At 43.6% G+C, this 14,945-nt stretch overlaps 1 protein-coding gene and 1 long non-coding RNA gene across 5 annotated transcripts in view; one reads left to right on the top strand and one right to left on the bottom strand.

The window, feature by feature from the left end:
• Positions 1 to 14,945, top strand: part of LOC114108801 (uncharacterized) — a 72,104-nt gene that overhangs the window by 30,645 nt on the left and 26,514 nt on the right. The gene's annotated exons all lie outside the window — the stretch shown is intronic.
• CASR (calcium sensing receptor) overlaps positions 7,377 to 14,945 on the bottom strand; it is a 93,143-nt gene continuing 85,574 nt past the window's right edge. For all 3 annotated transcript variants that reach the window (XM_027956319.3, XM_042232141.1, XM_042232135.2), the window contains exons 6-7: positions 12,351 to 12,474; positions 7,377 to 10,419 (exon numbers count right to left, since the gene is read on the bottom strand). In XM_027956319.3, the coding sequence (XP_027812120.1) occupies positions 8,897 to 10,419; positions 12,351 to 12,474 (1,647 nt within the window). In that variant the 3' untranslated portion in view covers positions 7,377 to 8,896. The remainder of the gene's footprint in view (positions 10,420 to 12,350; positions 12,475 to 14,945) is intronic.

The raw sequence follows: 14,945 nt of genomic DNA, 5'->3' as shown, positions 1-14,945 counted from the left end.
AGTCCCTGGGTTGGGAAGATCCCCTGGAGGAAGAAATGACAACCCATTCCAGCATTCTTGCTTGGAGAATCCCATGGACAGAGGAGCCTGGTGGGCTACAGTCCATAGGGTTGTGAAGAGTCGGACACGACTGAAGCGACATGTAAGCTCACACTCCATTGGACCCTGGCTTTACTAGTCCTTAAATCACAGCTAACGCACTTCAGGTAAGGGTGCGTTTGTTCCTGTTTCCTCTCCCTGCCTCTCTCATTTCAATGAAGTTGCGTAACTTTACAAAAGAAAGAAGCAAACAATAAATTATTTTCCTTCCCTGTATTCTCTGCTCTCCATGTTATTCTGTGTGGACATTCGAGTCTATCTTCTGCTCTCTTCCTTGCTGTTATCTCTAAGTTTGATTACTGCTTTGCCCTCATGCACATGCTGTCGTATCTGACGTGAGTGGGCGGGCTCTTCTGCAACGGATCATGGTGTAATTTCCTCTGCCACCCCCGTGATGGGTGTCTGGACGCTTTCCTGTCCGCATCTGCAGTGTGTCTGTGCTTGCCGGGTTGTAGGCCTCCCTGCACATGACCAGGGGCATGGAGGTCATGTATCCAGAACACATAGGTACTAATTAATTTTGCTGCCTGTTGGCTTCTTTCCCTGGGAGTATATTCATAAAAGAACATTTACTGGTGCATAAGTTAAGAGGGATCTGTTAAACCAATTGCCTGAGGATAATTCAGACAACTTGAGCAGCCCACAGTTGGTTCAACTAAGGATAAGATCATAATAGATCACATCAAGATCCGGGAAGACTTGTGTCTCATCAAGCTCCAAGAGGCCTTTCTGATATGCTCCAAAGAGTTGCTCTTTGAAGTTCATTGTGAAGGTCTTACATTGAATTTTTCTTGGTTTGTTTTTCAACTAAAATTTTAGTTGCTTGGCAGACTTTCAGGTTCTTTTTGTTTGTGTGTTTGATGTACTAGCTTCTCTTGTGATAAAAAACAGCCAAAGGATAAAAAAGAATCCACCAGTCAAAAAATTGTGAGGAATAGGGCCACTCAAGTTATTGACATCTTTGGTGTGATTTTTTTTTTTTTTGACTGGTGGATTCTTTTTTATCCTTTGGCTGTCTTTTAACTTAAATTGTTTATTATGGAAATTTAGAAACATATAAAAAAATAGTAGAAAACTGAAGCTTCAACCGCCATTGACTTTCTGCTGTTCTTTCTTATCTTTCTCCCTACATGTTTTCTTCCCCATTGTGGTTTTTAAAGTAAACTCCAGGCATCTTATGATCTCACCCACAAACACTTCAGAGTGCATCATGTTTTGTTAAATGACCACAATGCTGACAACAAATGAGGTAAAATGTTAATAATAAGTGAATCTAGGTAGAAGGGGTACAGATGTCTTTTGGACTGCTTATTTTTGCAAAACTGATATAAGCTTGAAATGATTTATAAATAAAAAGTTAAAAAAAGTGCAAACAAAAAATATGACTGTAATATGATCACACTTGATAATCTAAGAAACAGATTTTTTTTTCTTTTACTGTAAGTCATGTTCCTAGAAAAAAATTCAGAAAAATATTAAGGAAATAAGTTTGAATTCATAATTCTAACACCTAGACATAATCACTGTTAAACAATTGGGCATTATGTATCCAGGCTATTAAACAAACCCAGACACACAAATTTTTCCATATCATTTAAAAAGTCCAACAGTGCTAATGAGTTTATAATCAAATTCCCGCCCTCCCACCCCTCTGCAGTCCCACCCCCTGAGTACTTGCCCCTGCTTGCTCTCTTTTATCTGTTAGCAGCCTCTCTTTCATGGAAAAATGCCATCTGCAGTTCTGTCTTCACAGTATCTTTCTGATTTACCACAGCTGTTAAGATGAGAGGGAATCAAATTTTGCTTATTTTTTCTCAGCAGGGTATGTTTTTCATTTTGTGTTTGATCTTAAAAAATGCTTTGTCTGTGGGCAGTGGATACTGCAGACTGGCTCATTCATCACCCACCTTCCTCCAGTACGTCATCCTGTACTCCAGAGGCTGGAGAGCAAAGGCCACCTTCCCACACTTCCTTTGGAAGAGTTCTGCATGTGACTGATGGGAATCTTGGAAAGGTGATATGAATGGGGCCAAGCACAGTGGCAGAGAACTTTGGTTCCTCCAGCTGCAATGAAAGTTCCCATGTCTGGATCCCTGTCGTGGGTGCTGAGTGCATGGCAAGTAGGAAGTGTTTTTTTTGCCAAACAACCCTGTGGAGGAATTAGGAATTTCTTTGGCAGTGGAGGGCAAGGAGAGAAGAGCCTGAGACCTGCCTGGTAATTCCCAGGCCCCAGTGGTTTCTCATGAGAGATCTGGCAGGCCTGGGAGGGGCCTCGTGGTTGGGACAAAGTGATGCAGCCACAAAAATCACTGTGGACTGTATGCCCTGGGGATGTCTCAGAGGATGTCAGAATGGAGGCATGACAATTACTGAGGGCTAGATAAGAGTGTTCTCAGAGGGACTTTCTTGGTGGTCCAGTGGTTAAGACTTCACATTCCAATGCAACGGGTACAGGCGCAATCCCTGGTCAGAGAGTTAAGATCCCACATTCCTCGAGGCCAAAAACTCAGAACATAAAACAGAAGCACAGTTGTAACAAATTCAATAGAGACTTTAAAAATGGTCCACATCTAAAAAAGATAAAAGAAAAAAAAATGTTCTAATAGATGTCAACAGGAGCTGTGCATGTTTGGGGAACCCTACCTCCTCAACACTATAGAAAGCTTCCTGGAAGAGGGAAGGGAGAAACCTCTGAATAGACCCCTAAAAATCTAAATTGATTCAGAACATTCTGAAATTCAAGAGAAAACCCCAGTTTGACTAAAATGAAGTTTCTGTCATTAGGCTGAATGGGAATTTGAGAAGGAAACTAGGTTGTGACAGAAAAAAATGCAGATTCACAACTGACACCGTGGTTGTGTGTGAGAGTCATGCCTGCTACGAACGACAGAGGACAGTGATGGTCAGCCTCCTCTTCTGAGGTCACTTTATCTGCAAGCACTCGGTGAAGTGGAGCTCACTGTGAATGGTGTGTGTTTTCCCTGAGAAACCTCTCTCTCCAGCTGAGGGTGAGCCACATGTCAAAGCAAACTTAGGAAGGATGAGTGTAAGGCATTTTGCATTGCAAAGTAGCTGTTGCCACTTGGCTGCTTTGACCAGCAAAATAAAAATGAGATAAAAACTTGTATTTAAAACAAGCAAATAGAAAAATTAAAACCAAGGCCATCAAACGTTCAGTTCAGTTCATTTCAGTCGCTCAGTTGTGTCTGACTCTCCACGACCCCATGAATTGCAGCACGCCAGGCCTCTCTGTCCATTACCAACTCCCGGAGTTCACCCAAACTCATGTGCATCGAGTCGGTGATGCCATCCAGCCATCTCATCCTCTGTCGTCCCCTTCTCCTCCTGCCCCCAATCCCTCCCAGCATCAGAGTCTTTTCCAATGAGTCAACTCTTTGCATGAGGTGGCCAAAGTACTGGAGTTTCAGCTTTAGCATCATTCCTTCCGAAGAAATCCCAGGGCTGATCTCCTTCAGAATGGACTGGTTGGATCTCTTTGCAGTCCAAGGGACTCACAAGAGTCTTCTCCAACACGACAGTTCAAACGCATCAATTCTTCAGTGCTCACCTTTCTTCACAGTCCAACTCTCACATCCATACATGACCACTGGGAAAACCATAGTCTTGGCTAGACAGACCTTTGTTGGAAAAGTAATGTCTCTGTTTTTGAATATGCTATCTAGTTTGGTCATAACTTTCCTTCCAAGGAGTAAGCGTCTTTTAATTTCATGGCTGCAGTCACCATCTGATTTTGGAGCCCCCCAAAATAAAGTCTGACACTGTTTCCACTGTTTCCCATCTATTTCCCATGAAGTGATGGGACCAGATGCCATGATCTTCGTTTGCTGAATGTTGAGCTTTAAGCCAACTTTTTCACTCTCTTCTTTCACTTTCATCAAGAGGCTTTTTAGTTCCTCTTCACTTTCTGCCATAAGAGTGGTGTCATCTGTATATCTGAGGTTATTGATATTTCTCCCAGCAATCTTGATTCCAGCTTGTGCTTCTTCCAGCCCAGTGTTTTTCATGATGTACTCTGCATAGAAGTTAAATAAGCAGGGTGACAATATATAGCCTTGATGTACTCCTTTTCCTATTTGAACCAATCTGTTGCTCCATGTATAGTTCTAACTGTTGCTTCCTGACCTGCATAGAGGTTTCTCAAGATGCAGGTCAGGTGGTCTGGTATTCCCATCTCTTTCAGAATTTTCCGCAGTTTATTGTGATCCACACAGTCAAAGGCTTTGGCATAGTCAACACAGCAGAAAGAGATGTTTTTCTGGAACTCTCTTGCTTTTTCCATGATCCAGCGGATGTTGGCAATTTGATCTCTGGTTCCTCTGCCTTTTCTAAAACCAGCTTGAACATCAGGAAGTTCATGGTTCGCGTATTGCTGAAGCCTGGCTTGGAGAATTTTGAGCATTACTTTACTAGTGTGTGAGATGAGTGCAGTTGTGTGGTAGTTTGAGTATTCTTTGGCATTGCCTTTCTTTGGAACTGGAATGAAAACTGACCTTTTCCAGTCCTGTGGCCACTGCTGAGTTTTCCAAATTTGTTGGCATATTGACTGCAGCACTTTCAATGCATCGTCTTTCAGGATTTGAAATAGCTCAACTGGAATTCCATCACCTCCACTAGCTTTGTTCCTAGTGATGCTTTCTAAGGCCCACTTGACTTCCCATTCCAGGATGTCTGGCTCTAGGTGAGTGATCACACCATCATGATTATCTGGGTCGTGAAGATCTTTTTTGTACAGTTCTTCTGTGTATTCTTGCCACCTCTTCTTAATATCTTCTGCTTCTGTCAGGTCCATACCATTTGTGTCCTTTATCAAGCCCATCTTTGCATGAAATGTTCCCTTGGTATCTCTAATTTTCTTGAAGTGATCTCTAGTCTTTCCCATTCTGTTCTTTTCCTCTATTTCTTTGCATTGATCACTGAGGAAGGCTTTCTTATCTCTCCTTGCTATTCTTTGGAACTCTGGATTCAGATGCTTATATCTTTCCTTTTCTCCTTTGCTCTTTGCTTCTCTTATTTTCACAGCTATTTGTAAGGCCTCCCCAGACAGCCATTTTGCTTTTTTGCAGTTCTTTCCCATGGGGATGGTCCTGATCCCTGTCTCCTGTACAATATCACGAACCTCAGTCCATAGTTCATCAGGCACTCTATCTATCAAATCTAGGGCCTTAAATCTATTTCTCACTTCCACTGTATAATCATAAGGGATTTGATTTAGGTCATACCTGAATGGTTGAGTGGTTTTCCCTACTTTGCCAAGTAAAATGTTAAATATAAGTCTTCGTTCTGCTCTGGGCCTTGCTCCGAGGTGGGACAGGGTGGGAGTGGCAGGCTGGGTCTGGTTTGGGGAAGCAGATCCCTCAGGTCCTCCTGTGTGAGACCTTCTCTGTGTCTCCTACATGACGCCCTCTAGTGTCTTTTCATCTAGATTGACAATTGTAATTTCCACAAGTCTTTTTTTTTTTTTTTTTAATTTTTATTTTTACTTTATTTTGCTTTACAATACTGTATTGGTTTTGCCATACATTGACATGAATCAGCCACGGGTGTACATGAGTTCCCAATCCTGAACCCCCCTCCCACCTCCCACCCCATATCATCTCTCTGGATCCTCCCCGTGCACCAGCCCCAAGCATCCCATATCCTGTATCGAACATAGACTGGCAATTCATTTCTTACCTGATAGTATACATGTTTCAATGCCATTCTCCCAAATCATCCTACCCTCTCCCTCTCCCACAGAGTCTAAAAGTCCGTTCTATACATCTGTGTCTCTTTTGCTGTCTCGCATAGAGGGTTATCATTACCATCTTTCTAAATTCCATATATATGTGTTAGTATACTGTATTGGTGGTTTTTTTTCCGGCTTACTTCGCTCTGTATAATCGGCTCCAGTTTCATCCACCTCATTAGAACTGATTCAAATATATTCTTTTTAATGGCTGAGTAATACTCCATTGTGTATATGTACCACAGCTGTCTTATCCATTCATCTGCTGATGGACATCTAGGTTGCTTCCATGTCTTGGCTATTATAAACAGTGCTGTGATGAACATTGGGGTACACGTGTCTCTTTCAATTCTGGTTTCCTCGGTGTGTATGCCCAGCAGTGGGATTGCTGGGTCATAAGGCAGTTCTATTTGCAATTTTTAAAGGAATCTCCACACTGTTCACCATGGTGGCTGTACTAATTTGCATTCCAACCAACAGTGTAAGAGGGTTGCCTTTTTTCCACATCCTCTCCAGCATTTATTGCTTGTAGACTTTTGGATTGCTGCCATTCTGACTGGTGTGAAATGGTACCTCATTGTGGTTTTGATTTGCATTTCTCTGATAATGAGTGATGTTGAGCATCTTTTCATGTGTTTGTTAGCCATCCGTATGTCTTCTTTGGAGAAATGTCTATTTAGTTCTTTGGCCCATTTTTTGATTGGGTCGTTTATTTTCTGGAATTGAGCTGCATAAGTTGCTTGTATATTTTTGAGATTAGTTGTTTGTCAGTTGCTTCATTTGTTATTATTTTCTCCCATTCCGAAGGCTGTCTTTCCCCCTTGCTTATAGTTTCCTTTGTTGTGCAGAAGCTTTTAATTTTAATTAGATCCCATTTGTTTATTTTTGCTTTTATTTCCAGTATTCTAGGAGGTGGATCATAGAGGATCCTGCTGTGATGTATGTCGGAGAGTGTTTTGCCTACAAGTCTTTTTTTTTTAACTTTCAACTTTAATTTTTTTAATCTTTTGGCCTCATTGTGTGGCATGTGGGATCTTAGTACCTTGACCAGGTATTAAACCTGCATCCCCTGCATTGGCAGCATGCAGTCTTTACCATCGGCTTACCAGGGAAGTCCCTTCCACGGTTCATTTTCATTTTAAAAATCAAGGAAAGGTGGCCCTTTTGGAAGAAAATGGTCAGAAAGTCATCAAGAACTGTAGACTTGTGGCGTCACACAGTTTTGACTGGCTTAAAAGCAGCATTAGGAGAGATCTGAGAGTTGGCTGCCGGACTGGGATGGCCTTCCCTTGGTGCTGGACATCTTGGTTCTGACACCACAGAGGTGGGGGGAGCATGGGACCCTTGGGGGACTGATGTTTGGCTTTACCATGAGCTATGGTGTTCAGGACCCCTTGGACTGGGCCATAGATTTCTTGGGCTTTTTATGGAGAAAGTTAGTGTGATCATTGGTTTGTTATTAGAGTGTGAGTGGTTAAATAAATGTGTTGTTTCTATTTTAAACAAGTGAAAAAAATTACAATATCAGTAATAATATTAACTAATATTTATTGCGTGTTTACTATGGGCTAGGCACCATGCTAAAATACTTTACATACATTTATTTCATTTAACCCACATAAGAGCTCTGAGGGAAAAGAATGATTATTACCTCCATTTTAGACACAAAGACGCTGGGGCTGAGTGAGGTCAAGGTTCCCTGCCTATGGTCACCCAACTTGTGAGTGACAAGCCCAGCATTTGACCCCAGGCCTCTCTAGCTCTGGAACCTGACTGTTCAGCAGTATGCCGTTCAACATTCAATCTTGTAAAAAAAAAAAAAACAACAACAAACATTCAATCTTGTAACTACCCTTGGGCAGACTCCTACTGCTGGAGGGAATCTAAGTACGGCATTGGGGGGTGCCAAGAGTAATATCCCACGAGAGCTCTCTTGGAACCACATGTTCTTACCCCAGAAATTGGTAGGAGGTCAGAGACTGGGAGCTTATTCTTCACAGGGGAAGGCATGGATCTGACTTCAGGAACCATTTGGAGAAAGAGGGAGCTTCTGGATCCCTGGGCCCTGAAAAGGTTCATTTAGGGCTTAGCTCATTGGGGTGTGGGTGGTGGGGCAGGCAAAGAAAACGAAACTCAATAATACTGCCTTATATCAACCAGACTGGGACATTTTTTCCAGTTTATATGGTCCATGGACTATTAAAACAAAAGCATTTTCCTAAGGATAAAGCTACATATGACAATATTAATTACAGATACAGCTCATTGGATTCATGCAGTCTCTTCCCAGCAGTCTGAGGTGATTCCTGAGATCTTGGAATCTAAACATGGCATCACCATCGCACTCTGGACAAAATGAGACGTACTGTTAGAGGATGGATGCTAACCTTCTCCACATCACACGACAGCAGCAGCAAGTAGGAAACCACATATTTAACAGTTTTCATAAATAGGAGGGGACAAATTCATCTTACAGCTCTGGACATTTTGAGTTCTTCCCACTGTCAAGGTGTTGGGCAGCACTGGCGACATTCTATCTTTCACACTCAACCCTAGTGGTGGCCAATATGAGGTCCTGTCACTCTGCACAGGTTTGTCTCTGAACCAGGCTGTCTGCAAAGTTCACGGCAGACGTTTCAACATTAAAAACAAAAATCAAACCAAAACAACAGCAACAAAAACAACAAATAAGACCCTAGGGGGAATAGGTGGGTATCTTAAAGCCGTGGTTTTATCTCTGGACTGTTGGATGGGATAGAACAGAAGAGGAGAATGGAAGCAGGGATAGGAAAGGCGAACCTGACTATAGGGATCTCAGCACTGTGACACACCTAACCACAGAAGCACACCGCTCTCCTCTTTTTAATTTTAAGGGGGACATTATTTCATTCACTGTCGTTTATAGCAGTGCAACTAAGTTCCAAGCATTTGGTGGGTCTTATCCCTCCTTCCTGGAGGAAGGGAGGCAGGGGGCAGTTCCTCATCCCTGTGGAGAAGGTCATCCCGGGAAAACTGCCTGGATTCTCCCTGAGCTGGCTTTCTCCTTCCCTTTTAAGAACGCAGCATGTTTTCTGTAACAGTGCTGCCTCCACCGCTGATGACAAAGCTCCGGGAATTAGACACTACCAGTGCTGGGGACATCTCTTCGGGGTCCTCCATCTCTAGCTGGTGGTCCTCACCCACAGGGCCCTGCAGGCCTGTCTCCTGGGCGGTCAGTTCCGAGTCCGTCTCCCCGCACTGCAGCGGGAGCAACGCCTGGTGTTTGGTCAGGGCGTCATTGTTTTTCTGGGCCTCCAGGGACGTCTGGTGCGTGGAATTCCTGTGAGCCACGGCGCTCTTCTGAGGCTCGTCAAAGCTCAGCGAGAAGGTGACGGTGCCGCTGCCGAAGATGACCTTCTGCTTGCATCGGGGCGGCTGCTGCGACTGTGGGGGCGGCTGTGGGGTCGAGGGTGGCCGCGGCTGCGGCTGCTGCGCGTTGTGCGGGCTCAGGGCCAGCGGCTGCGGCTGCTTCTGACTCTCCGGCTGCTGCTGCGGGAAGGGGTCCTCGCTGTTGCTCTTGCTGCTGATGGAGGAGGAGGGGGTGGATCCCGTGGAGCCCCCCAGGCTGCTGGACCGCTGGCGGGAGACGTTGCTGCGGCGCAGCGTGGCTCGGGCGGCCACCTTGAAGGCGTGTGCCGCGGTGCTGCAGCGCACCTCCTCGATGGTGTTCCGGGACGGCTTGAAGAGGATGATATAGACCTTGTTGAAGAAGATGCAGGCCAGCAAGCCAAAGCTGGCCGCCAGGATGGCGATCACCTCCACCGCAGAGACGAACTTGCCGTAAGTGCTGGCGTAGGCGGGGATGAAGGAGATCCAGACGATGAAGAAGATGAGCATGCTGAAGGTGATGAACTTGGCTTCGTTGAAGTTCTCTGGCAGCTTCCGGGACTTGAAGGCGAAGAAGAAGCAGATGGCGGCCAGCAAGCAGGTGTAGCCGATGAGGAAGCCCAGCGCCATGAGCGAGCCCTCGTGGCAGGTGATGAAGATGATCTCATCCTCCAGCTCGTGGTTGCGGTAGCTGGAGGGGGGCGCCGTGTTGAGCCAAATGGCACAGATGACAATCTGCATGAAGGTGCAGAGGAAGACCAGCAGGAACTGCAGGTTGAGTCCCCACCACTTGCGGTGGAAGCTGGTGGGAATCTTGGCCTCAAACACCAGGAGGACCCGATTGGTTTTCACCAGGATGCACGAGATGCAGAGCACGAAGCTGATGCCAAAGGCCGGCTGGCGCAGGCGGCAGGTCCAGTCCTGGGGCTCCCCGATGAAGAACAGGGAGCTGGAGAAGCAGCAGAGCAGGGAGAAGAGGAGGAGGTAGGAGAGCTCCCGGTTGGTGGCCTTGACGATGGGCGTGTTGCGGAACTTGATGAAGACGCCCAGCACGAAGGCTGTGAGGAAAATGCCCAGCACAGCAAAGAGCGTGAGTGCGATCCCGAAGGGCTCGGTCCAGGACAGAAACTCGATCTCCTTGGCGATGCAGGAAGTGTGGTTCTCATTGGACCAGAAGTCATCAGGGCACTTATCACAGGCACTTGCGTCTGTAAAATGTCGCAATGAAGGGGTCAGTACTGCATGGCAGAGACTGAAATTCGTGAGTGTGAATGTGGTGATGAGGGAACTTTAAATTTGCTTTATTGATGAAATGTGATTTTTACATTATCAGATAATGTACTGAACCCTGACTTATGCTTAATAATATACTTAATTTCATGTTTCTTTGATGGTTCTATTTTTTTTCTTTTGTGCTGTACTCAGTCACATGTGCTGTGATCAGTCATATGTGCTGTGTGTTCAGTCATATGTGTGTTTAGCCATACGTGCTGTGCTCAGGTCCCTTCAGTTGTGTCCAACTCTTTTCGACCCTATGGACTGTAGCCCACCAGGCTCATCTATCCATGGGATTCTCCAGGCAAGAAAACTGGAGTGGGTTGCCATGCCCTCCTCCAGTTTGTATATATGGGGGCTACTTTTTGAAAAATTTTTAAATTTCATGTTGCAATATAGCTGTGCAATATAACGTTGTGATAGTTTCAGGTATATAGCGAAGGGATTCAGTTTATACACATACATGTATCTATTCATTTTCAAATTCTTTTCCCATTTAGGTTGTGGCATAATATTGAACTGACTTCCCTATGTTATACAGTAGATCGTTGCTCACCCATTTTACATATAGCAGTGTGTACATGTCAGTCCCAAACTCTAGGAGGGCTACTTGCTTCCTTTAACACTACTTGCTCATGTACAAACAATCATTCAGCAAGCACAGAATGATCAGTCTTGCCAGACAGGTGGCTGCCCTGCTCACTGGGGGTCTGGCGCTGTCCACCAATTTTCACAGTGATTCACACTCAGTCTGACTTATTTTGGACATAAGGATGGGCTTTGTAGACACGCCAGAGCAGCCTCTTAGATCACGGCAAAGTACTCCACGATTCTGACCTGTGCCTTCCTCATTCCAAATCAATGGCTTTCTAGTGAGAGGGGCTGCAGACTCATTTGACCAACAAGTGTTTATTAAGCCTCTGCTGTGTCTCAGTCAGCGTGCAGTTTTGGGGAGTGAAAGGAGCATGGGCTTTGCAGTCAGAGATCTGGATGGGAATCTTGGCCCTGCCATTTATTAGCTGTGTGACTTTGGTCAGGCTCCTTAACCATTCTGAGTCTCAGTTTCCTCATCGGTGAAATGGAAGCAATAACTCCATCATGGTAGTGAGGATGAAATGAGTTAATAATAATGAGAAAAAAATTATATTTAGTATTTATAGAGTGCTCCAATATGCCAATCAAATATTTCTCTATAACTTATCATGTGTTTTACCAGTTTTATCTAATTTAATCCCCCAAACTCTATAAGATAGGTTTATTATTATTCTTACTTTATAGATGAAGAAACTGAGGCATAGGAGAAACATAAATAAGATAGTAAGTCCAGTGCCAGGCACTCTGTAGACAATCTATCTTGACCTATTAACTCTGGAGCCTGGGACACACATCTCTGGTTCCTAAGAGATCATTCTGTTGTTTAGCTCTATTAGCCCAGCTTTGAATTTGATGTTACACTATTGCCTACAGCATCTTCTTGTTGCTGCCATCCAGTCTCTCATTTTAGATGGTGATTCCCTGATATGCTCTCTGGCACTGCTGCTGCCTTAATCAGGGAACAGACACAACTTTGTCTATTCAGGATCACTGAGCTCTAAGAAAAGAAAAACAATATTGGAGAGCAGTATCGAAGTAAGAGAAAGATGTGCAACAGATGTGTTTGTAAACTTTTATGGTATTACAGAGATATCTAATATTCCGACTCTATCCCCCTCAGTGTGCAGCCCAGTGTGATGCTCAGACGCACCTTGTTAAGTGAGAAACCGTGCTAAGCGCTGTCTCAGTCCAGCCCTTCCAGGGACTTTGCTGAGCCCAGGGCCCCACAGTGAAGGGAGCTCTGCATGTCCACCAGGGGTTGCTCCTTTACCTGTCTCGTCACTGTACTCCCCATCAGGACATTCCACACACTCAAAGCAGCAGGTGGGCTCCCCCTCAATGATTCCTTTCCTGGTCCCTGCCAGGCAGTCTCGGCTGCAGTTGGAGAAAGGCACCTGGGGGTAGAGATCACAACAGAGGGGCTGCAGCTGGGGGATCAGTCTTCCAGCTCCTCTGACATGTGTCAGAGGGAGGAGCTGGGCACTAGCACCAGCTAGTGGCAGACTCGGGTCCAATCCAGGCGGAGGAAGGACCAGCCGTCTGTGTTCCTATTATCTCTGAGGGGACAAATGCCTATGGGAAAGTGCATGCACACACAGACACAGACACACACACACACACAAACACATCTCAGTGGAATTTAAGGAAGATTAATTGTTGTGAGTCTACGCAGTAACAAAATCCTCCTTAAATAGCCTTCCCTTCCATCCTCTACAAGTCCCAGAATAATATACTCCTCTTTCCACTTACTCCCTCCCCACCACATAGTCATACCTGAGATGACCATCATCCTTGTTCACCACAAGCAAGTAATACTAAACTTTCAAGGAACAGAGCAATCTTACCTTATACAAACTCTAGCAGAGATCAGGAAAATATATATATTCTTAAAGGAGTACCTTCCAACTAATTCTTGTAAGCCCAGTATAATAACCTTGATTCTCAAACAAGACAAGGACAGTATGAAGGCCCATCTCACTTATTAAGTTGTCTTCAGAAGTAGAGCTGAGTTGAGGATTTGTGTCCAAGTAATTTATAAGGAAAGTTCTCCCAAGGGAATCAGGAAGAGCATGGAGGAAGTAGGACATAGGAGGGAGGAGAAGAAGCAAGGCTATGATCCTGAGCAAAGTCCCTCCGACTTCTGCCTGATTCCCCGGGGGAGCTCTGGATTGCAGGTTAGGCCCCAACGCTGTCCTGACCTGAAAAGAAAGGGCTAGAGCTTTCATACTTGCACAGCACTCAGAGCAGAAGGGAAATGTAAATTCCTAGGCTCTTCTGAGGTTCTCCTTTGCCTCTCTGAGCCTGTAGGCAAAATGGGTTCCATTAGCCTGCAGGCAGTCTCTGAAAAAGAATATGAAGTTCTGATTATTGGAAGTAAAAGTGTATAGAAGTCATTGGAAATAAAAATGTATAGAAATCCTGGAGATACATGCAAAGGGTAAGGACTCTGAAAGGATCTGGAAAGAGTACAACAACTTTCTACTACCTGGAAACAGATGAAAGTACTAAAATAACAGACAAACTCAAAGGGCATGAAAAACAAAATACACCATGATCATGCTGAGTTCCTGCCAGGAATGTAAGCAAATTTAATATTAGAAATTCTGTGTCACTCACTGTAATAATAAATTAACACAGAAAACATGATCATCAATGGATGAAAAAATATTTGATGAAATTTAACACAAACTAGTGATGAAAAACTTAATGATGTTTGACAGAAAACAAAATTCTGTAAAGCAATGATCCTTCAATTACAAAATAAATAGATTTTTTTAAAAATTAGAAAAAACTTAATGAGAGTAGGAAGAAATATCTTTACCTTGAAAAAACATCCCCAAATTGTTAGCATAAACATCAATCCATATGACACAATATTATTTAATTTAAAATAAATAAGGGTGCTTATTTAAAACAAGGGTGCTCAGTATCACCACTATTATTATATATTATACCAGGGTTCCTAGTTAGTGGAACAAGGAAAATATGGGCAAACATATTGGAAAGGGGTTAAAAAAAACCTGTTACTTTTAATAATAATGCAGATAACATGCTTGTCCACATTAGAAATAATTGGAGAGTAGCCCCAGGCTAAAATGCCACAGACTGCAACTGTTAGCTGAGTTTCATTAGTTTGTCTTAAAAAACAAAAAAACAAAACAAAACAAAACTTCACCTTTTGATGTGTGCTATTGGGTGATTTCCAGCTTCTTAAACGATTGTTTCTGACAATTTTGCCCAATCTACCATTGCTTTACCATTCAGAAATGCTGCTTCCATCTCAGTCTTTGATCACGCCAGGTAACTGAGTACTTATTAGGTATTTACTACCTAACAGTCTATGTGTATCAGAGATAATAAATACATCATAAGAACGCAAAAAGCATACATTTCTTGAATTAGGGAGCAAGTCTTCATTTTTGTAGTCCCAGTTACAAAGCCTTGAATAACCCTTGATACATGGTAGGGTTCATATTATTTTCAAAACATCTCTCTAAGATTATCCCCCTTCCTCCACTACTTGCTTGAACTGGAAACATCTTACAAAGTTAAACACATGGAAAGCAGTAAAAATAATTATCATTGTTTCCAGCAAAAAAGAAATAACTGGCTTGACAAGGAATTTTAAAACACTTGAACAGATGATCAGCAATATTTTCTAATGAAAGAGGAATAGAAGTGGCAACACCAGGTCTGATGATCCCTGAGACTCTCAGGACCCTGGTTTGAAGGAAGGAAAGGATAAGCTACATCTATGGACACTAATGTTTGCTATTATTATGTGCTTGTAAATTCACTGCAGACTCTCCTGGATCATGATATGTATTTCATACATTGCTGGTCCAACTCTGTCAACATTTTATTT

This window comes from Ovis aries, chromosome 1 (assembly GCF_016772045.2).
Source record: "Ovis aries strain OAR_USU_Benz2616 breed Rambouillet chromosome 1, ARS-UI_Ramb_v3.0, whole genome shotgun sequence".
Lineage (NCBI taxonomy): Eukaryota > Metazoa > Chordata > Mammalia > Artiodactyla > Bovidae > Ovis > Ovis aries.
Note: the sequence above shows the minus strand (reverse complement) of the source record. Positions and strands in the feature narration are given on the sequence as shown.